We start from the raw sequence: 22,703 nt of genomic DNA on the forward strand, positions 1-22,703 counted from the left end.
CCGTGGAAGCGCGTCCTTCGTGTCCGGTATCATTTTTCTTGTATTTCGAACCCATTGAACCACAGTTATTATACGGTTTTTCGACCCATTGCAGTGTAAAGGTATATATCTGAATCTTATTTTAACTAACGTGGTTGGAACCGCCATTTTTTTGTGGTTATTTCCTTTCTCCACACACCGATTCAATTTTAGTGGAATGTGAAAAAATAACTGTGGAAGTATTTTTCGAATGGAATTTGAATAAAATTCTGCTAATTTTTATGGATTAATTAATGATTTGGTGGTTTTTATTTCTGGAATCGTTTATGATATTCATACTAAACTGGAACAAAAATAACCTATAAATACTAAAATTTTCCACGAGAAACAATTCCAGAGGGAAAACTACTTCGATGGAAAGTTAAACAATAATTCTTCAACTAATAAATTATTGAGTGGACTGCAAGAAATAGGTTCTTTGTTTAAAAAATTGGTTCAAATTGACAATCCAATATTATGTGCATGTGACTGCGTAGTCGCCAGCCATCTAACAGCGCCGGTTATAAAAAAATGTAATGGAAATTTTAAAATATGGTGGGTAAATATTCAAGATGTTTCTACAGCCTAGACCTAGTTACGAGTAATATACCACGTTCTATAATTGTAATAATAGACAGCAGCTCATAGTAAAGGAATTGGTTTAATATTGAAGATACAAGGCGAAGGAGACAAGTAATAAAAACGATTAAGTAATATCTATAATAACGTGTTATTAGTTATACAGAGTGTTTATAATGTGTGAAAATTTCATTATTATGTCTCACAACATGCTCAGTAATACCCGATTTTTTCTGTCGATCAATATTTCTAATAAACTAGGTGTTCCTTAAGCAGAAATTAACAGATCTCTGTTTGCCTACCATACATCTGGTCACAACTGAATCGCTATTCAGACAGTGTAATTGTGAGTCTTGGTGTAGTAGTAGCAGTTAACAGCAATCTTTTCTGAATCCAAACTGATGGATATTGTGTTTTTCGTTCCGAGAAAATGAAACAGAATTACATAAACATGAAACGAATGTCATCAGATTTTCTGAAATATTTTGACCACTTTTCCTCTTCTCCAGCAACAGTGTTTAATTGGTATGCATAAATGAAGAATCCACTGCGGATATTGTAGAAAACAGTGAAACTGTAAGAAAACTGTTGACGAAATCGAGTAAATTATATTGTATAACTTCGACTACTGTCTACTCATGAAATGTATACCAGGGGTTTTCTATGGAATTCAAAAACTGTTTGTGAACAGATTTGCATGAGGTTTAGTGGTCCTACTTATACTACTGCTGCACGCTCTAGGTGTATAAAGGATAATTTTTTCAAAAATATCTTTTAGTAGTAATCAAAAACCGTATCTAAAGGGTATTGAGTTCTACTTAGAGATCTAAGATAAGAAAACAGATTTTAATGAAACCTAAGAAGGCCGAAACCGATCTACAGCTACCACTGTTATTCTTATATGTTATTAAAAATTAGTGGCTTATACCCAGGAAACTAGTTGGTTTTTCTTTGGAAAACGTATTGTGATAACTAGTTGTTTTAAAACTTGTAAAAGTTGTCATTTGGATTTCATATTGATTTGTTTATTCACCTACACATCCATCGCCCCTTTAATAGAGACTACTTTTTAATGTTTTCTTTTCTTTTTATCAACTGTTTTCTTTTCAAAGTGGCACTTTTCCAAATCGCCTTAAGACGGCAATAATTATATCTGCATAAGGGAGGAGATAAAGATCATGTATCAAACTACCCTTCGATTTGGGTTTTTAAGTAACAAATGTACAAATGATGATATATTCTCCCTCCTAAATAATATTTGCTCCAGCCTAAACAACCATCACTTATATTACCTCAAAGGTAGTTTTCTTAATCATTGTAGTTTTTTTGTGTATATTTAATATTTAGATTTTATTTTATTTTATTTGTGTCTTTATTAATATGTTTTTTAGTTTTCTACAAACTTTTGTCTACAAATTGTAAACAAGGTGTATTAAGGTGTAAGCGATAAGACTGTATATACAATACATTTCACGAAAAATTGAATTTCTTTAATGAATGAAATGATTTTGATAAAATAAACTGATTTTTATTAACAACGGAAAATGATGTTTTACGCAAGCAGCAATTTTTACTACACAGTATACATACACTATACCAAAATTACGTTGTATATAAGTATATTATTAATAATTTGGTTAATTTGAATATTATACATAATAACTGGTTATATATAACAAAATAACAGTATTGATCAACATGACAAATTAATCACAGCTTCTCAATATTTATCATATTAACTAGTCATTATATCAACATAATAAAAAAATTGCCTCTCCAGTATAGTAAATTTTTAATATTTTCTTTATATTAATGATATTAACCAACTATTATATTGAAGTTTTTATATTAGCCCGCGGATAAAATGGTGAACTGACTCATATCAAAGTGTAAATTTAATATATATGTCGCTCAAAGCCAATTAACTGAGATATAAGGGCACTCATCGGTTAATGGGAGACGGTTATTAAATCAAAACAAAATGAAAGTCACTTTATTATACAAAATAATACTCCTTGTAGCTATAAATAACAAAATATTACTTTTCCGGTTTATCTTGAGCGGTAGCCCAGAAATGGACATGGAGCAATTGCATAAAGCGGTCGTCCGTCATATAAACTCTGGAATTTAGCTATCGACAAACAGAAATCTACATCTTTTAAATGTGTTGTGTCTGGCCACAATATTGTAACTTGTCCAACAATCTGATGTTATGGTAGAATTGTGTTTAATTCATTTAGCAATTTATTCAAAGAGCGTTTTAACCTTTCTATTGGGAACTACTACCAACGAGGGGTCCTTGGTTTCCCTATACACTCCGCGATCCTCAGGGAAGGTATTTTCATCTGTTCTCACAATACGATTCTCATCTTCATGTCATCTAGATTTCGAGATTCGATACCAACAATACACACTTACTGGTGTTGACTAACCGTTTTCTGTTAACCGACGAGACCCTAGTTTATTTGTGTACTATAATCAGTTTTTCTGTCCCGTCCAAAATTGAAAAAGCAGTTATTGGTTATGAAGTAAAAAAGAGGAAATATAAATATATTTTTTTCAAAAAGATCCTATTGAATTGAATAAATATTGACGTTGATGTAAAATTTATTTTATCAAATTCAAAACAACGATGAATCTACCGAACCTAAACTAGACCAGTCTATTGACGATCCATTGCACTGAACAAATATTAGGAAAAATAATTTTTAAATCTCCAAAAATCTTGTAAATCGAATCAAGTTTGCCGTAAATACGATAATTTTTTATAACATTCTTGTGGTTCTATATTCATTGTAAAATAATTACGATTATAGTCCTGAGGTATTGCATAAAAATTCGTGAAAAACCTTATTTATAAACATTTAATACTATATATGCGAGTGTGGAGTCGTTTAGTATCATTTTTCCAAATCATATTCTGTCTTATCACATTTCATTCAATGTTACTTTTTTCTGCCTCTCAACTTATTCGTTTTCTTTTTTTTTTTCTGTTTTCACTCCATATACTCTTTTAACCATTCCATCTTCTACTATTCTTATAACATGCCTAGAAGTAGTCTCTAAAGGTTTTGTGATTTTTCCTAATCATTTCCAATCTCCTTTTACTCCTTAATAATCGCATTTCCATACTCTTTATCTCATTTCTTTGGTTCCTGCCCCAAAAGTGCATGAAGGAGTGACTAATCTATCAACAATTTGTATTTTTATTTCTTTCGGTATTTGTTTCTTCGCCAGGATCGTATTTTTGATGCTTCCAAAAAGTCTTCCTGCTGCCACTGTTCTTTCTAATTCTGTTTACCGTGGTATCTTTATTTTAGGATTTTCATAGCGTCTGTACGATCGATGTGTTCATCCAATACTACAATACTAGAACAACATTGTTAGTTTTTTATTAGTACTTATAGTCCGCTCTGTGTGTTCGTTTTATGTTGATACCGTTTGTCTGATCTTGCTAAGTTATATTTTTTGTACAATTCCTAGTAATTATAAGAGCATATTATTATTATTTTTATTATTTATTCTAGGGTTTCAATTAATCATTAGATACTGTGAACATTTCTCGTAAGAGTCCAACAATACAACATACGAGTATATGCGATTGATTTTGTACTTTATTTCACTTAAATTGCTTCAAATACGACCAATTTGTTAATTATAACAAAAGTAGATTGTAAAAATTCATATGGTACAAAGACTAAGATCCGATCATGTTTACGTGTTTACCGAATCAAAGTGGTAATTTCCCAGATACTATAAAATATGTTATTCAATATTCTCCCGAAGATAATATAACGCCAACTTTAGAACTCATTCGTGATTTCTCAAATTATTCGACAAACTTACCAGAAAATTGTAATAAAATATACAGGGGTTATAAACTTATTAAAATCTACTTACAGGTAATTTTTTTTATTTTCTGTTCAATTTTGTTTTCAAACTATTCCAAAATTGACTTCCAGGCAAACCAAATAAACAATGTATGTCAAGGAATTAATGATTTGGGTAAAGTTTTAAATTAAAAAAAATAAAAGTTGTGCTAGGTTTGTGCTACTTGTGCTGCGAAACGAATTTTTTTTCAATTTTGAAAATTCTATGAGCTGATAAATAATTCAAAAAAAAGTTAAACGAGCCATTTTCGAATTTCGAAAAAAAAATATGGTTGAATTGTGCTAGCTTTGTACTATTTGTGCTACTAGAGAAAAATCGGAAAAATTAATTGGAATACCTTAAAAAAATGTTTTGCCAGCCACTTTGTAATCCCACACCAGAAATTTTTCATCGCAAAAGTAAAGGTAGTGCTGAGTTGTGTTAGCATCTCAGACCTCTGTGTAGACGATACAAAAAATTATTTCATCGAAATTAATGATAAAACTTCGATAATTATGGATTTCATAGAGGCACCAAAGTTCACCACCTTCATTCGTGACACAGGAATTTTTTATCACAAAAGCAAAGGTTGTGCTGAGTTATGCTAGAATCCTAGGATACGGATACGTAGCGACAAATTCGTCAATCGACATATTTTGTCGTTCCCTGGGAAAATCCGGTTAGCTTTGGCGTGGGAGAATATGAAAAAAGAGTACTTATCAACTGAAGAAATTATCGTGGAAACGAATAATCTCGACAATAACACAGCGATAGAAAATCGATCTCCTTCCGAAAAAAGCGATGACGATTTTCAGTTCAAACCTAGCATAATTCAGCATAACTTTTATTTTTTTGAATTTCGAAAAAGGCTGGACTTTACCCACATGAAATATTGATGGACTATTGGTTTAGTATCCCTTTATATTCATTTAGAAATTACTTATTTTGTACTATGAGCAGTTTAACGAAATATTTTACGTAAACTGTTCATATCTAAAACATTTATTTTCTCCAAATACCTTTTCGGATTTTTAATTGAACTCTTGTAACGTCGTTGAATACGCCCATACAATCGGGTCCGGTCAGGATAATATGTTGTGAGAATACTTACTTAATACCTACTTAACTTATGCAATCTGAAGGAGATCATCTCTTTACCATAACTTTTTCAATTAGCATCAGATAAATCGGTTTCGAGTATTCAGTTAAGCTTTAATTGTTAAACTCTAGGAAGCTTAAAAGATGATTGGAAAACGTATAATAGGCATTCTTGTTAACAAATAATAAGCAATATTTTTTTTGATTGGATCCGTGTGATCAGTTAATCAGATAGGCTTTGATTGAATTTTTCCTCTCATTGCTTCACATCATTCATTATCAACTCAAGATGTCAGTAATCTAGCGTTTCTACATAGTAAACAACAAATTTTATTATAAATATCGAGCGAGGTACTACTTATATTGAAATTCATGGAATTGAACAGTAACTCCAATGTACGTTTGTGTTATGAAAGATATCGGGTAAATTGTGTACGTTACTGTCAATATACAGCGTTAATCTTCTTGAAAATATTTTGATGAAGACCAAAGTTCGGCCTAAACGTTCAAAATTATTTCTATAATAAACTGCCATTTTTCTGTCTACATGGTTTGTCAGAGTAGCTTGTAGTCTACTTTTATAAATGAGAGAATATAAAAATAATGAACCATTCGTAATCCATCCCATATATTGGTTTTCATTATGAACGGGACACAAAGAATACAGTCTTTTTCTCCCAGAATCTGAATGGAACTTTGAATTTAACCAATTCGTTATAAAACTTTTTTTAACCAAACCAAAAAGTCTAGAGGAATAATTTGCATTATCCATTACTTTTATACAGTTCTGAGAAAAAGATCTATCATTTGTTTGAACCATTCTTTAAAGACATCACCACTCACATCCTCATGGTAGTAACCAATACGAATAGATTAAAATGTTAGTCAACCATCTTTAACAAAACGGTTTGAACTGTCGAAGTGTATCATTATCAGTCTGCGCCCTTTCCTGGTGGTGGATTCAAACCAGTAGATAAATTACTTATTAAAGCATATAACAGCTCCATCTTGGCAAACATTATTTGGAATATGTTCCTCGTTGATGCATCTAAATGGAATATATCTCTTCTTTAGTTTCTCATTTCTTTTATAGCCGTTAGGTAATTTCTTCTCTATAACATAATACCTTTAAAATAGACTTTTTGGAATGTGAAAACCTATTCTCATAAAAGTTTTCATAGTATGCTTTGACTAATTTCATTCGTTTTCCTAAATAGCTACATCTTTCAGAGACTCCTCAATCCGTTCTTCTAGGTCCTTATCTTTTTCTATTCTTCGGCCACCTGTTCTGCTCCTTTCTCATCACTTGTACTTACCAGAGCAGTTGTTTAGTCTATTTTCTCCCTGAAGTCGTGTGTACTCTACCTGTTCTTCATCGAATATATTCATTCCATATAAGCTCTGCTCTGGATATCCTGCACGATCTTCTCAAGTAGTCCATTTCTATAGCGTTTATTGTTTTCTCTTGTTAATGTGTCAGTTGTCAACACTCGCATCCATACGTTAGAATGGGCTCCACTATGACTGAGTATATTGTCATTTTTGTGTTTAAGTTAATTTTTTCTGACCATAGCTATGAGTTTGTGTAGCTTTTCTCCCTTGTTGCACTCTATTTTTTATATCTTCTTTTGTTGTTATATCTTCCGAAATTATGCTTCCTAGGTATTTGAATTGTCTGCATCATCTAACCATTCGGGATCTCTTCGCGTTCTTCCTACCGTCACTTATACTGCTCTTGACATATTCTTATTCAAACCCCATTTTGCATATTCTCAACATATAATCTGCATCGTCCTGGTCGCAAACTATAACAACAAAAATAGAATTGTTAGGCACTTATCCTCTCTCTTAATTCCCATTCTCACCATGCTAGTTCTCCAGCTACTCAGAGCTTCTTCAATGTATATTTTAAAATATTTTCGTGATAAACTGCATTAAAATAGAACAAAATTTCTAATCTTCATTAGCAAATAGGTATTTATTGCAAAAAAATTCATAATACGGCAATGTATTCTTTTTTACGCAAGGTTTTTGGCCTTTCCAAACCTCTATTCCTTGTTCTATACAGCTTATGGTTATAAAAGACCAATAAAATATCGAAAACTTCTATTAGCTCAGGTACACTCACGAAAAATTTAGGAAGTTTTTAGATTATTTTGTATTAGAAATTCACCATATTGAGTTTTGCCTTCAAAATTATGTTTTATTACTCTCTCGAACAAAATTTACTATAAGCGAGATCGCATTTGTTGTGTCTTTTTGTTAGAATTAAGTTGTATCAACAGCAGACCAAAAGAACAAGAAGCCAGTAGAAAGTGAAATTACGCCTAATAGGCTTAAGGACGGAAAAGAGTATCAAAATATAAATGAATTGATTCCAGATCGCAAGAAAACATGCCTCATAAGTGACGAAAAGCTCCTAATATGCTTGATTCCAAAAAGGTAACAAATTATTTTCAAAAATACAGGGAAATTGCATTATTAGATACTTCTCACTATGAAGTGCTAACGACTATAATAAAAAAACTAGGGGAATATGAAATAGGCTTTAGAACTAATCGGTAACAGGCCAGATTTTTTTTCCCAAGGAATTACCAACAATTTGTTTGAATACAATATAACCAATTCATCTTTCGTAGATTTCAAACAGACAAATGACAATAAAAAACATCAGCTTGTATGATATGGCGTCTAAAAGAACTAAGTCTTTGCTCAAAAGTGTACTCATTCTAAATATGGGTTTCAACTGTCAATAGAAAAGTGTTTATCCATGTTTACTGTCTCTGATGTCAGAGAAAAGAGCAATTTTATCAAATGTAGTTAATATGGAGAACTGAACAGATTCTGTTATCAAATTATGATGCAATCAAAATTTTGTATTTTCGTTAAACCTCGGTAGATATATTGGTACATCGATTTTTTACTATAAAAAAAAAACATCTCGACCCGTCTCTGTTTTAATTGTATCTGCACATGAAAAGATTCGAATCATCTGATAATGCTAAAGGCAGGCGTATTAACCATGAGAGAGATGAAATTTAGAGACAACGCGTTGTATACATTTAAATGAGGTAAATTTGACAACATGCCATTTCGGAACAGTTACATCTAGATAATCCTTAAGAGGATCATCAGTGAAAGTCTTAATGGAGGTATAATGAAGCAGAAAAAAATAAATCCTCTAAATGGATATTTTGTCTCTCGGAAAGGATTCTTAATTTTTATGAAGCTTTAGTACGCATGCATGGGTTTTTATCGATGTGTCAATTGTGTGTCATTTTGTATATTCTTCGCCAATCAGACGACAAATGAGGATGGTATGTACATTTTTCTATAGATTGGTATCTTATTTCCTAAAGTGGTAAATGCGTCATTCACCTGCTACCAACAGATTTATGTGTTGGATCTGCTATATGTTATAATTTTTTGAATATATGTATGTTACAAAATTTCTTAATAAAGAATGTCATAATCGTTACAATGTTCGGCTAATTTTCCAGTAAAAATAGCAGACCTCTATAAAATTTTAAGTGTTATTCAGGTGCACAAATCAAATATTAGGTGCATTTATAGTTTCAAAAAAAAAGAGATTCAAAAAAGGTCTGCCAGGTTTTTAAAACTTGGCTATCCCTATTTACATAAAAATATTTTTGAGCCTTTTGTTTCCCATAAGAATTAAGTGCAACGAATTCTTCCCTAAAAGTATTCTATATTCAACATTTAATCATCAAAAATTCCTTGAATGACTTTTGTTTAGATCACCTCATTAGAAGTGGAGGATCTTATAAGATGGGTGCTTGTTCCAATATCAATGACCGTTTTTAGATGATTCCATTGTAATGTTTTTCCTTACCTCATAATTTGATTAGGTTAAGTTGTTCCATCAAGATCTACCACTTCTAGTTATGTTATCGAGAAAAAAGGCCTTCAAGGAATTTTTTGTGGTTGGAATTTAAATTTAAAATTCTTTTTGGTCGGAAATCTCTTGCACTGAATGAGCACTCAAATCCTGTCTGAATGGATTATTGCTGAGACCATTAGATGAGATTGTGCTCGGTGACATATCGAAAGCTGGCAGACCAACCTAACTTTACTTGGAGTGGACATAAAATGCGAATGAACCTACAAAGAATGAACAGAAAAGCAATGTAGGCAGGAAAAAACAAGCAAGAAGATAAAGAAGACACTGAAAATTCTACTCTTCTCCCCATATTCACCTAACAAAGAACTTATCTTTTTATTTTATTATTCAACCCAATATATCTGTCAGATTTATGTGAAATTTTGACAAATGACATGAGAACCATTGCCGAAATTAACATTATAATCCCCTCTAAAGACGCCTTCGTATTAAGAAATAAATGTTTTTAAAAGAATAACATGATGATAATGATAATAACTGTGAGACAATCGTATAATTATACATTTTTTTTAAATAGGTTAAAACGAAATGAAAATTTAATATATTGAGGACCAAGTTGATTTATTATGGCATTGTGGTCCACAATATATAATTTATATCTTATTCTTCATTGTACGTTAGGACTGTGTTTGCATGAATGGTTGCCTAGCTGCAGCTGGGATGATAAAGACCAGCTTTCATACCATCTTGTAGGTGGTAGTCCTGGTGGTCGGGATGTATTCGTTTTTTCTTCCTTTGCAATATTTGCCAACCTGTCATCTGACATTCTGTCCACGTGGTCTCTATTCCCTTCGCCGATTTTTCGCCCATCTCATTACATCCTGAATGTCACATGTCTCTCTTTTTTCATCATTTCTCTTGTGGACGAATAATGTGTGTCCCGCTATTGATCTCAGTGTTCGCATATCAGTAGTTCTTAAAAGCCGCTTAGTTATGGTGTTCTCTGCTCTGGTCTCTATCACGTATATCATAACTCTGCTATGATTGCGTTGGATGGACTGAGTAGCCCAGTGCTTTTATCCAAGTGAGGCCAGTGACCTGCTTGGGCAAAAATTAAAGTGCTCCTAGAACCAATGGTATAGTCTCGGAAATGACGGGATCCAATATCAATATCAATTTTTTACATATTGCTAGAAGTTTTGAAACCAACTCACCAATTCAAAGTTAAATAATTCGCTTCCAATCCAACCAATGCCGGAAATTCTTAATTTATGTTTACAATAGTGGGCTATCTGTATGATCAGCGTATACTGTTCATATTTATACCATTTATTGTACCTGAATTTTAAATTGAATTAATTTTAGTCATCTATATGAATTATAAATACACAGTGCAAAATCATGTGTCAGATGGGAAATTGACAGCCCCTCACTTTAATCCACTTGTTATTCTTATACTTACTTGGTTAGTTTCTTTTTATTCTTGCTGAGAACAGAATCATTATGACAGTGAATGAGGAGATTACTTTTTTATTACAATGAAATATGTGTGTGTATTTTTTTAGCTTCAAACAGACGGTTCATAAAATTTATGAAGAAGATTATCCATGTGTTAATTAAGGCCATTCCGCAACGCAAGGAACAGCCGACCAATATATAATGTTTATTTCATTAACTTGTATAAGGAAGAGTAGTAGTTATTATATATTATATATGGGATTCCAAACAAAATAAAAGATAAGAAAATTGATTTTCTGTGTCGGTACATTCTTCATAAGTACGAATTGCTGCTAAATCCATCATATTATCCACGTTTAGTTTCAAGCGATTGTCGGTTTTCAATATGGAAAATGACTCTTCAAATAGATTCTTTAAATATATCAATTAGCATTGGTTGATTATTTAATTATTTTTTCCTCGCATTGAGCAAATTTCTTACGTTCTGTAGTCAGGAGATATTTTATTAACCCCAATATCAATATTTTCTTATAATTAATTATTGTTGGGAATTCGTTCACGACATGGACCGCTAAGCTGGTACTGTTCGGTTATAATGAAAGAGTTTAAAGATCGGCGAATGTGACGGTTCTCAGAAGGGCTGTTCATATGTTTTTTATATACAGCGGCGAATTGATTATATTGTTTTTATAGAATTGATTTCTAGGAAGGCCTTCTTATTTGTTTTTTTATTTTCTAGAATCGAATGATCTGGAAATTATTTTATATACATACTCGCTTGTTTATCAGCGAGGGAGTCAGTAATTAATCAGATGTCATCCCGAACACAACGGGATAGACAAATAAACAGTGCTTAAATAAATTAATATGTTAAGAATTAGATAAGTGTTATTAATAAAAATTAGTGCATAGTTTAGTGAATAGTAAATAGTTAAGTGTACTTAGTGTAGGCGTATAAATAAATTATGTAAGTAAGTAGGAGACATTGATTATAAATTCTCCCCGCCGCGTCGTTACAACAGTTTAAATAAATTATAAATAAGATATAGCATTATAAAAAAACTTACTCGATCACCGTAGAGTAATTTACATAGAATAGTTGTAGAAAACTTCTCACTTATTCATACCTACTTGTGTTTCTCACCCTTTCCTTGATAATAGTCCGGTCAAATTAGACCAAAAAATAAGAGTGAAGCTACATAAATTCCCATCAAGGTAAAAATCAGTAAAATTGTTTAAAATACAATTGAAAATAAAATTTGAATGTTTCTCATCATTTCCGTGTATGGAAAAAAATTTATTCAAGGTCAAAGGTCAAAAAATGAGTTTTATCATAAAAATACCTCAGATAAAAATTATAGATCATAAAATTATCTACAAAAACCGTATGAATACTTTTTTTTCTACGAGCCACCGTTTTTGAGATATAACGTTTCAAAAAGTTATGATGTTTCATATTTACTGTCGTAGTTAATAACTATAATGATTGCACGAGAAATAGCAAAGGTGCAGAACAACATCGTCGAAATTAAGCAACATCTTTGTCAATTGATAATTTAATTGATGAACTTCCAACCAGTCAACAGAAATTTCTTACAAATACTCACAAGTCTTGGTTCATTTCAATGTTGTAAGAAAAGTTTACCGCTGAAAATATATTGGTGAAACCATTAATTACGACAACTTTTACAAATTTTGGAATCATTATATCTCAGAAACAGTGGCTTGTAGGAAAAAAATTATTGATACGTTTTTTGTAGATAATTTTATGATCTACAATTTTCGTCTAAGGTAATCTTATGATTTCACCGTTTTGTTGAAAATTGCGAAAAATTCATTTTTTGACATTTGACCTTGATTATAATTTATTCTCTACACGAAAATGATGGGGAACATTCAAATTCTATGTTCAAGTGTATTTTAAACAATTTCACAGATTTTCAGTTTGATCGGAATTTATGTCTAAATTGTGAAAATACACAAGGCGAAAGAAACAAAATTGAACGACAATGTAAAAAAAGCACATTATTAACACACTATCGGCATATAATTATCTATGAACAATCATCTCAAAAGACGGGAAAATACACGCAGAGTAACAAAGCCAATAAATCAACTAGATTATAAATAAATGAAACGATCGTTGGCTTCAACAAATTGATTTTGAAACAAAATACGTAAATGGTAACATTGCAGCATATTACACGAAAACTACAATTGAAGCAATTGAAATGAATTATTGAGAGAAATAATGACGAAAACGGAATGAAAGGGAATCAAAAAAGAACACATATGGAAAAATAATCGAGCAAAGAAAATAAAAAAATACATATGAATTGTTGTGATAATGAGAACGAACTTACAAATAATAGCCTCGAAAACAAAAGAGGTGGGATAAAACAATCAGGAAGATTAAAAAAAAATAAATTGACCAGGACAAAATAAAAAAAAAGAACAAAAAGAGGAAATGATAGTACGTTTTTAATACAGAAGATATAAAAAATGGCTCAACTGACGACTGAAAGAACACATAGATAAAAAGTCTGTGGTCGATTTCCAATGAATAACAGAAAAGGAGTATATACAGAAGAAACACTTTTGATTTTTTTGGTTTATAGTTGTTTCTTGGTGTGGTAAATTCGGCCAGAGGAATTTAAGATGCAATATTTGTACATGTAATATCGGTCTATTTTAATATTTCGAAAAATGCGAAAATTCATACAAATACAACAAAATTTGGATAATTTAAAAATGATGAAGGAAATGTTAACTGAAAATTAAACATTTTATCAAATGAAACCAAGCAATCGATTGTACGAGCTAAAACCTAACCTGTGACACTTTTTGGCAAAACTTAGCAGTGAATTTAAAAGGACCTTTGTGAAAGCGTAGGTCAGGTAGTTAATTTAACTGAATTTATGTCCTGGAATAATTCATGAAATTTCTGTCATCTTTTGTGTTGAATTTATTTGGTGACATTTTCAACACCATTCAAAACTCCGTTAGCGCACCATACTACTAAATTTCATTTTCATTGTCCATTTCAAATAATTAGAAATAATTGGGTGTGAAATAATAATCTGGTTTGAAAAAATTTAGGTTTGTATATGCAATAATATCATCGGAAAATATATTGCTTCTATAAAGTAAATACACAATGTTCTCAATTCGAATTGAAAGCACTTTTTGTAAAAAAATGCCTTGTCAATGTTGAAAATTTTCAACCCACGTATTTTTGTTCAATATTAAATCACACTGAAATGAAAATGGCTTTCTAGGGATGCATTTATGAATGTAATATAAACTAACAATTATATTTCGGCATTTAAGAAGTTGAATATAACCCTATCAATTTATGACTCATAAATTCGTTGTTATTTTATTTTAACTAGTCTAATATTTATAGTTACTGATACGCATTCCGTTTGTTTTATTTGGGGTAATAAAACTACACAAAGACCGCGTTTCTCCTGCGGCCATTGTTCCCTTTAAAATTTACAAACAGTGAATTTGTCTAAAACAGACTCACTAACATCGTACCAAAACACTTTAGCCCTTTATTTTATAGACCCACCTTTCTAATTCTAAACTTCGTCTGTTCTTTCATTTTATATGTAAATTCGTTTACCTCGCTTTTGTTGCCCTTTGGTAGTTATTTCGTACCTAATGTTATTATTGTGGATTACGGGGAATCTACTCACGAATCAAAGCTGTATTATTATAAAAACATGGAAATATACTCACGTGAACCTCTAATGAAAGAATTTAATAATTGTTTAATAAATGTTTGCATCGTCATGATGCATTTAATAAAAGAAAACGCATATGCAAATTTTTTTCTATTTATCAATCAACTACAAAGGTTATTAGCGAAATGTCAGTTGTTTACAATTTATGATACAATTGAGTGTCTATTAGATATTTGGTTAAGTTTGTGGTATTACAATTATTGTTGAGTAGAGAAATTATGGTATTTGAAAAGTTGTTAAATAGTCTTTCGTTTTTGTACTTTTGACTGTTCAACAATAAGTGTTTCTCGTTTAGATTCTCGTTACCAGCTTCACATATTAGTGGGTTTTCTCGGTTAAATAAATAAGAGTATGTCACTAGCTTTAAACGATCGATTTTTATTTGGTCCGTACGATTTTTGAAACTGTTTTTCCATGGATGGACTGATGGTTTTATAGATTTTAATATCAAATACCTGGGTATATACCCCATTTTTTGTTAAAATTATTAGTAGTATAAAGCAATATGGAAATAGCAATTTTTCAGTTAGTGACTACTTATTTTTGGATTATTTACGAATAGTGGATCAGTGATAGCATTTAAAGAGCTGTTTCCTAAAGCCGCAATCATCTAAGATTTCAGTTAACTATCAATGTAGCGAGCCACTCCCTGGAATATTAGTCCCCTTTAAACAATGAGTGGAACAAAGCATGTAGATAATTGCTGTTTGATTTGCCGTTCACGAAAATATCATTGCCGACCTCGGGGTTCGTTGGCATTTGGGGTAAAACGGGGAAAAGCCATTTCTTACAATAAAATCATTCCGAACATCATACGTAGAAGTGGTGATTTCCCGTTTTGCCCCGGATATCGGCAAAGATATTTTCTTGCATGGCAATCTAAGCGGTAGTTTTTGAGCTTGTCAGAATTTATTTGTTTATAAGTTGGTCCGCTAACTTGAGAGACCTTAGTAATTATGAAGATGAGGCGAATTGTCGAATCTAAATATATATGAATAAGCTAAATAAATGAAAAATTACTAACAAGACAACTGCGCCATCAATTAAAAATTAGAATAATGATCAATTCCTACCTACTATACGTGCCATCTAATCATTATTATGAACATACGTCATACCATTTGCGATTGTAGATGGAAATACCTAATAATCAAACTAAAAAACCCTTCTATATTTATATTTATGGCCTCCTAAAGGCTAGATGTATCTCAAAAAACGACCAATAATCGGTTGGGAAAATTGTTAGACGCAATAACTTTAAGAATATATATTTATACAGTTAAATAATTAATCTATAAATTGAGGATTTTCTATCGAAGCAAAAGCTGAAAGTCCATAAACAAAGTTTTATTATTCCATTGACATTTACAAATATCCTTATTCACTTAGTTCTCATTCAAAAACTAGTATCAACTTTTGGTTCCATTGACATAAATTCTTGGAAACTTATATTCGTACTTTCACGAACGTCACTGGTTGGCTCAATGCTTTACAACAAATGTTCTTTTTTCGCTTTTTCTTCTACTTTCTTCAATCAACTTAAAACAAACTATATCTCAAGTTAATTAATGTTAAATTCCTTGTATTTTCTTAGTGTGTATCCTATCTATACTCCATAAAATGAAAGCTAGAGCCCGCCAGGCATAAGTTAAAGTATCGACACTAAAAAGTTTTGTTTCCAATTCACACTACAATAGTTAGAATGCTTGGGGGTTACAAACCTCGAGAAACATTACCTTAACCGGGTATCAGGTAATAAAGGTGTGCAGTAAATAGTCCCAATCGAGTTAGAGCGACAGATAAGACAACATATTGAAGATGGAACATCTATAGGTTCAAATTAAATATTGAATATTTATGCTATGTTTTCCAGACGGTTTTCCATCATTAATTCTGTTGTGAAAGATCAATTTTTTATATATATTTCATCGTTAAATTAAGTTAAATAAAAGGTGATCTAATATAAATTTTATTCATGTTCTGTTCTTCATTTTAATAAACAAAGAAATTATTGTGAATTGAATTTTTTAGAGTAGATATATAGAGAAAACCGTTTTAACACTTTCTATGAAAATCTGATACAAAAATTAGAACTTTAAATCCAGTTTGTATAATATCTTGTTATTAAAACATTTTATCTACGCCATCCTAACCAAATCACGAGTTTTTTCTCCCAAAGGGTAAAACACCCTCTTTGAGGGGATTCTTCCGTATTTTCCTACACGTGTTGTTTTATTCATGTTTGTTTTTTATTAGTACTAGATATACAGCATCCCGAAAACCCTATTTTTAACGATGTATCACCGTTTTTATGGGTCAACAGTTGAAAATTTTGTAGAATAAAACGTATATTGGAATCGAAGTTGAAAACTGATAACGGCGAAATGAAAAATGCCATCAACGTATTTCAGTGTAAAATGTTATGACTTCAGTGACTACATACCGTCATGATTCTGCCAATACTAACAATGACAAATAACTTGTTTATGTTTTTGATTGTTGGAGTTTGTTTGCATACATTGAAGTAGTTTCATTATGCTCGTTTGCCAGTTTTAAATTGCAGTGAAAGTACAATATGAATTATGAGCTTACTCCACACAGAATAAATCCCAGGTGTAGGCAACTTCAGTGTCTTACCAATTCTTTTTTTCGTCAGTACCAATCTTCGAAACATGCGTGGTCAAAATTGAGATCTTAAAGTTTACGTGTCGTTAAACATTTATGCAAGTGAAAAGATGACTTCATTGGCACAACCACTTAAAAATATTTTCAAATATCGCAAACTGAAATGGTGCGATGGAGTCTACGACATCAGAAGGCCGTGCATTTACTATTTTGCATGAACGTTTATCTCTTAGGAAGACTTTCTTCGAATGGATTAGGCACATAATCAATGCTGTCAAAAATCAATGATGCATTAAAAGAGCAGTTTGAATTTGCTGCTACAATGTATGATGTACACATTAATCAAGAAGATCATCATCTGAATTGACAGCAGCCGGCGAATGTTGCCTAAAAGCGACCAAAAATTCCAGAATCAGCTGGTAAGGCTACGGTATCCATAATTTGGGACGTACAAGATATGCCATTAATAGATTATCGTAAGAGAGGTTTAACCATCAGCGACTTCAAATGAGATGAAGCAGATTATTTGTGTTTAAGACAAAGCACCGTGTCACAAATCGATGAAAATCGAGACCGAATCGTACGAAATGCGCTTGACCTACCAATGTATACGCAGGAACTGACATCAAAAGAATGCTCCAAAGACAGATATTAGACTCTAATGAAGAAGTGGTTGCTGAGTCTATTCCTAAAACTGAAAAAAATATTGAAGGACATGTATTACTCTTGAATGTGACTGATTCCTCTTTGTTTATATAATAAATGAAAGGTTTTGTTTATTATTCACTTTGTAAAATTATTCAACTCAAGAATTTCCGAATTCTTATTTTACTATCATAATTATCATCACGATTTTCATCATTAATCCAGTCAGGCAAAGGACGTACAATATTTTAAAGATATTCATGACAATCAAAAGCAAAATATGCTGAAATATCCTTCAATATATCTTTTGAAGTAGAGTACAGTTATTCTTTTGTGAGACAACCGATCTAAAAATTTTTTTTGTTGTAGAATGAAGTAGCCGACATTTTCGCAAGTCCGCCAACCAGGGCTGGACGTCGCCTCTACCAACGTCCGCCATGGGTTTAACGAGGCACATTCTCCTTCTTTTGTTAGCTGCTTTTTCCTACTACCATCACCGGATTAATGCTGAACAAGGTAAGCCCTTAATCAAAATGTATTTGCTGATTGTTAAAGAACATTTGTATTATTCGGCTTACTCATAGAACATCAATTACTTAACTTTGGCAGAACTTGAAGTTGTGTATTCTTCTGGGTGGGGTGCACATGCATCGAGCGCACAGGCACATTTAAAAAACATTTCGTGCATCTATCGCACACTACCTGTGTCGAATCCGAAAGATCGTTCGACAAGCGCACAAGAAAATTTGAACTGCGGAAGTGGGTCCTAGAGATGGGCAGACATACGAACTTTTGATAATTGTTATCATTAAGACAAAACGGAAAACCGTTAGCAACATCTGAAATTTTGCTTATTGAGATAATGTTCAATATTATATAAAATTTTTTGAATTTTCTACAAAAAGGCCTTTTAATTTAAGAATGGTTAGGTTACAAGACTATGACTATAATCGCATTGATGAGAAAGTATTTACTCTTTGTTACTCTGTCGTTAGCCCTTTCATAATTTTTCTTCTTTTATTTATGGTAATAAGCATTTTTAGCTAAATATAGGGATTAAAAATACCGTTTTTAAGGCCGTTTGACATGATGCAAGAATGTATGTAATTTATTGCAAGGTCAATATATTGCATCGATAAATATTGCATTTTATATAATATTTGTGTGCTGTTTAAAAATGAAAATAACAAAACTATGTAAAATAAACAAGAAAAAAAGTGGTCAGTGCATCACTAGCATTAATCATAACTTCTGTTACTTTGCTTTTGGAGTGTGATAGATAGAAAAGAGTATTATCAATATCCTAAACTCAAATTTCATTCAATATTTTGTGCCTCGCTCAACAATGAAAATAAAGTTTTGCGGAAGTCAGCTGATATGTTGAGCCACTAGATTTCTCCCTAGAATTGCAACTTGCACGCAATAAAATCAAACCGATAAAGTTGCAAGTGCTTGATCTTGCATTGTATTGCACGTTGTCTTGCATCATGTCAAGCGACTCGACTCACGTGTGCTCGATGCACGCATTCATCCTTCTGTGAGTTCAATTTGCACAACTCCTGTTCATTTTTGTTTTCCCTTGATCGTCTAACTGGAAAAGATTTTAATTTAATATTTGGGGAAAAGATAACGTACAACATTTTGACTGGTTTAAGTTTTTAAGTAAAGACCATAGAAGCTTTAGTCAGACGTTCTGGAAATTGTGTGGAAATAAGGGGAGAATATAGTAAAAAATAATCACATTTTTTATTTATAACCCTTCTTTCTATATTAGGCTAGCTCATAGTAAAACGTAACTAACTACTGCTACTTGACGTTTCCTTAACTCGTGTGATTGGCATCTTCAGAACTTGCCTGTTCCTCCTACTGTCAGTCGGAATCAGCATGAGTTGGCAACATTGAGCTTTAATTTTCAACAGCTATAATTTTTGTATTTTTCTACTGGGCTATCCACCAGGTGGCTTCCCGTGGAAAACTATGAGGTGAAACAATGTAAGCATTTTGAATACTGTGAATATAAGGGGAGACAGACACAGGAAATGGAATATTGAGACTTTCATTGTACACGATAAGTGCTGGAAATTTCTTGCAACAGATGTTTGGACTGAGGAAAAAATTCCAACTTTTCACAGAAATAGGAATATTGGGATTTAGTATCAAAAAAACTGGAACAAATACAGTTTCCAAGTAATCTTGTTTTCTGTCAAATTGAACATTTCATTTAAATGCTTTAAACCTGAAGTCACAGAAAGTAAAATATCTCCCACCTTTATGGACACTAGCGAATAACCGAAATACAAATTGCACTGGAGGCAAATAACACGACGCACTTCCCATCTTGTCAGTAGTCGAAAAAAGAAAAGAATGACATGAATTTTAGTTTATTAAAATAAAAATGGATTTTAATAAAGAAATCCAGAACTCCTTCGAGTATTTTGACACCCTAATACCAAAACCCCATTTGACGTGAATGAACGGCCTTCTTCGAATCTTCATGCAGACGCAGTACTTTAGTAAATGTGTGGGAACTAATTCCTTGAAAACCTTCTCGACTGTCATCCATTGCTTGAATGTTTCTTGCTGAATCCGAATGCCACTAGTTGGCAGAAATATTCAAAGTTAGATTGCTATTGCGTAGGCCGAAGATCAAAGTCACTTGATTGTTTGGAGCGTTTAAATTTATATATTTTTTGATTGGTTTTGATCTAGTTTTATCAAAAATTATCATTTTTTGTTCATAATATTAAACGATATAAAAAAATTAGACATCGTCCTTGAATTCCGTTACATTTTTGTTAATAGTATAAAGGTTAAAGCTGGTATTGTTTATTTATCCCGGATACAAAGTATCAAAAGGATTAGGCTCAGTTGACATAATAAACTAACTTGCGCACTATGTCGGCGAAGGTGTTTTATGGTAATCGCCTTTGACGTTGCTATCTAGGTACGACGCCGCTTGCTAACATAAAAACTGAAACTATTTACATTTTCGCTGTGCCAATCTCAATTGCGAGATCCGCGTACTTTACCAGTTTCTCCTGGTGTTTGTTGAGGACGTTTGAGTGTTTGGTACAAGTACATCGACGAGAAGAAATGAGTTGACTCTCCTATCAACCACCACGAGGTCTGGTCTGTTATTCGTTAGTACCTTTCTATCGGTGATTATGAACCTATCATTAGTAGAGTCTAAAATTGTAATTTTCGAGAAACTTATACGGTGTATACGTATTGCGAAGACCGAACTTGGCCAGTTTCAGATGTAGGATGTTGCACACTTGGTTATGCCGGTGTAAATAGTCAGTATTTGCTAGCACTACAAGCAAATGTTATATGTTGAATGGTCTCTGATGTTTGTTGATACTTTCTACGGTTGTCCGATTGAGTATTCGGAAAGAGATTTCCGCTAGGAAGCCACCTGTTGAAGATTTTATGTCAACATGCAACTGGATGATATCTACCATGTAATACCATTGTTCCAGCTTCTCGATTGCTAATACTATTTTCAGATTCTGGCGATGCGAAGTTGAAGGGTGAGTAATCCTTATCCGCCTTGGATATAATCCGATGTAGGGTTGTTTATGTATTTCCTTTGAAAGAATTCATGTTGTTCCATTAACTGTCGAGATTTTAAGTTAACAAGGTCGTTCAAGCCTCTCTCACCCTCTTTTCGGGGTATTGATCATGGATCTAGCTTTTGCCTGCTTGTGGTAAGATAACTTAACCTGTTGAAGTTTCAGGTATTTGTAGGTTTCTCCGCTTTCTATATCTATAAAGATGGAGAATCGATGTGTTATATCGAGAAGGTGATTGATTTGTCGCTCATTTGCTGTATATAGCTTGATAACGTCGATAATATCTAGAGAAGATGGGAGATGATATAGTTGGTGTTTCTGTTAGCTTTTATGTTAATTCTGTACTTTGTATCATTGAGCATTAATTATTATTAAAGCGAATTTCATAAAATTTACACAAAACATAATTTTTTTATACATTTCCTCAAATATGCATGGGAATAAAATTTTATTCATTCTCTATGTCTTTACAGAAGCTACTCGAAGTAATTTAACTTGCCAGACATAACTTTATATGAATAAAAATCTTGGTATAAATGGACTTGTTTATAACATTTTCACATGCACGTAAGGCGACTGCGACAATATAACCGTAATAAGTTAGGTTATAAAACTGTAACAAAAAATTGTAACTGCGGATAAATGAGTCCGCCATTTGTTTTTTGAGAGTACAACAGAGGCAATAAATCTTTTATAGACCGCAATCGCGGTATTCTATGTGGGAGCTTAATCACGTCAATCAACATACAATACAGTTCGTCCGTTAAAATCGCCGGCGTCAAATCAAATTTAGATTTATTGCTTTAATGGTTCAACTCGACATCCCTACAAATTTGAATTTTTAGTTAATAACAATAGAACAATCATTGATCAAAAATATAGAGACGCAACGTTCAGATAACCCGAACTCAATTAATATTCTAGTTTATTTTGAAAACGGTTGTTTCTTCTTTACCGGTCGGACGAATAACAACAACGGCCCCCGGCTATTTAATGACTACGACTAAATTAACCGCACGAAATACAGGATGGGACAAATAAGACCTACTAATTTCAAATCTTGTAATAATCATTTATCATTATTATTGTTTTTATATTTTATCAAATTCTATCAATCTTTATATCAATTATTTTGACTGCTTTTCGAGGTCAATTCGATTTGTTTTTTTTTAAATTAGACGGTCGTCAGAAAGCAAGTTCATAGCGAAATTCATAGCTTGCCTAGCA

At 32.2% G+C, this 22,703-nt stretch overlaps 1 protein-coding gene across 5 annotated transcripts in view; it reads left to right on the plus strand.

Moving 5' to 3' along the window:
* Positions 1-22,703, plus strand: part of LOC130447457 (ephrin type-B receptor 1-B) — a 779,444-nt gene that overhangs the window by 398,784 nt on the left and 357,957 nt on the right. For all 5 annotated transcript variants that reach the window (XM_056784282.1, XM_056784284.1, XM_056784280.1 and 2 more), the window contains exon 2: positions 18,274-18,420. In XM_056784282.1, the coding sequence (XP_056640260.1) occupies positions 18,342-18,420 (79 nt within the window). In that variant the 5' untranslated portion in view covers positions 18,274-18,341. The remainder of the gene's footprint in view (positions 1-18,273; positions 18,421-22,703) is intronic.

This window comes from Diorhabda sublineata, chromosome 8 (assembly GCF_026230105.1).
Source record: "Diorhabda sublineata isolate icDioSubl1.1 chromosome 8, icDioSubl1.1, whole genome shotgun sequence".
NCBI classification, from domain to species: domain Eukaryota; kingdom Metazoa; phylum Arthropoda; class Insecta; order Coleoptera; family Chrysomelidae; genus Diorhabda; species Diorhabda sublineata.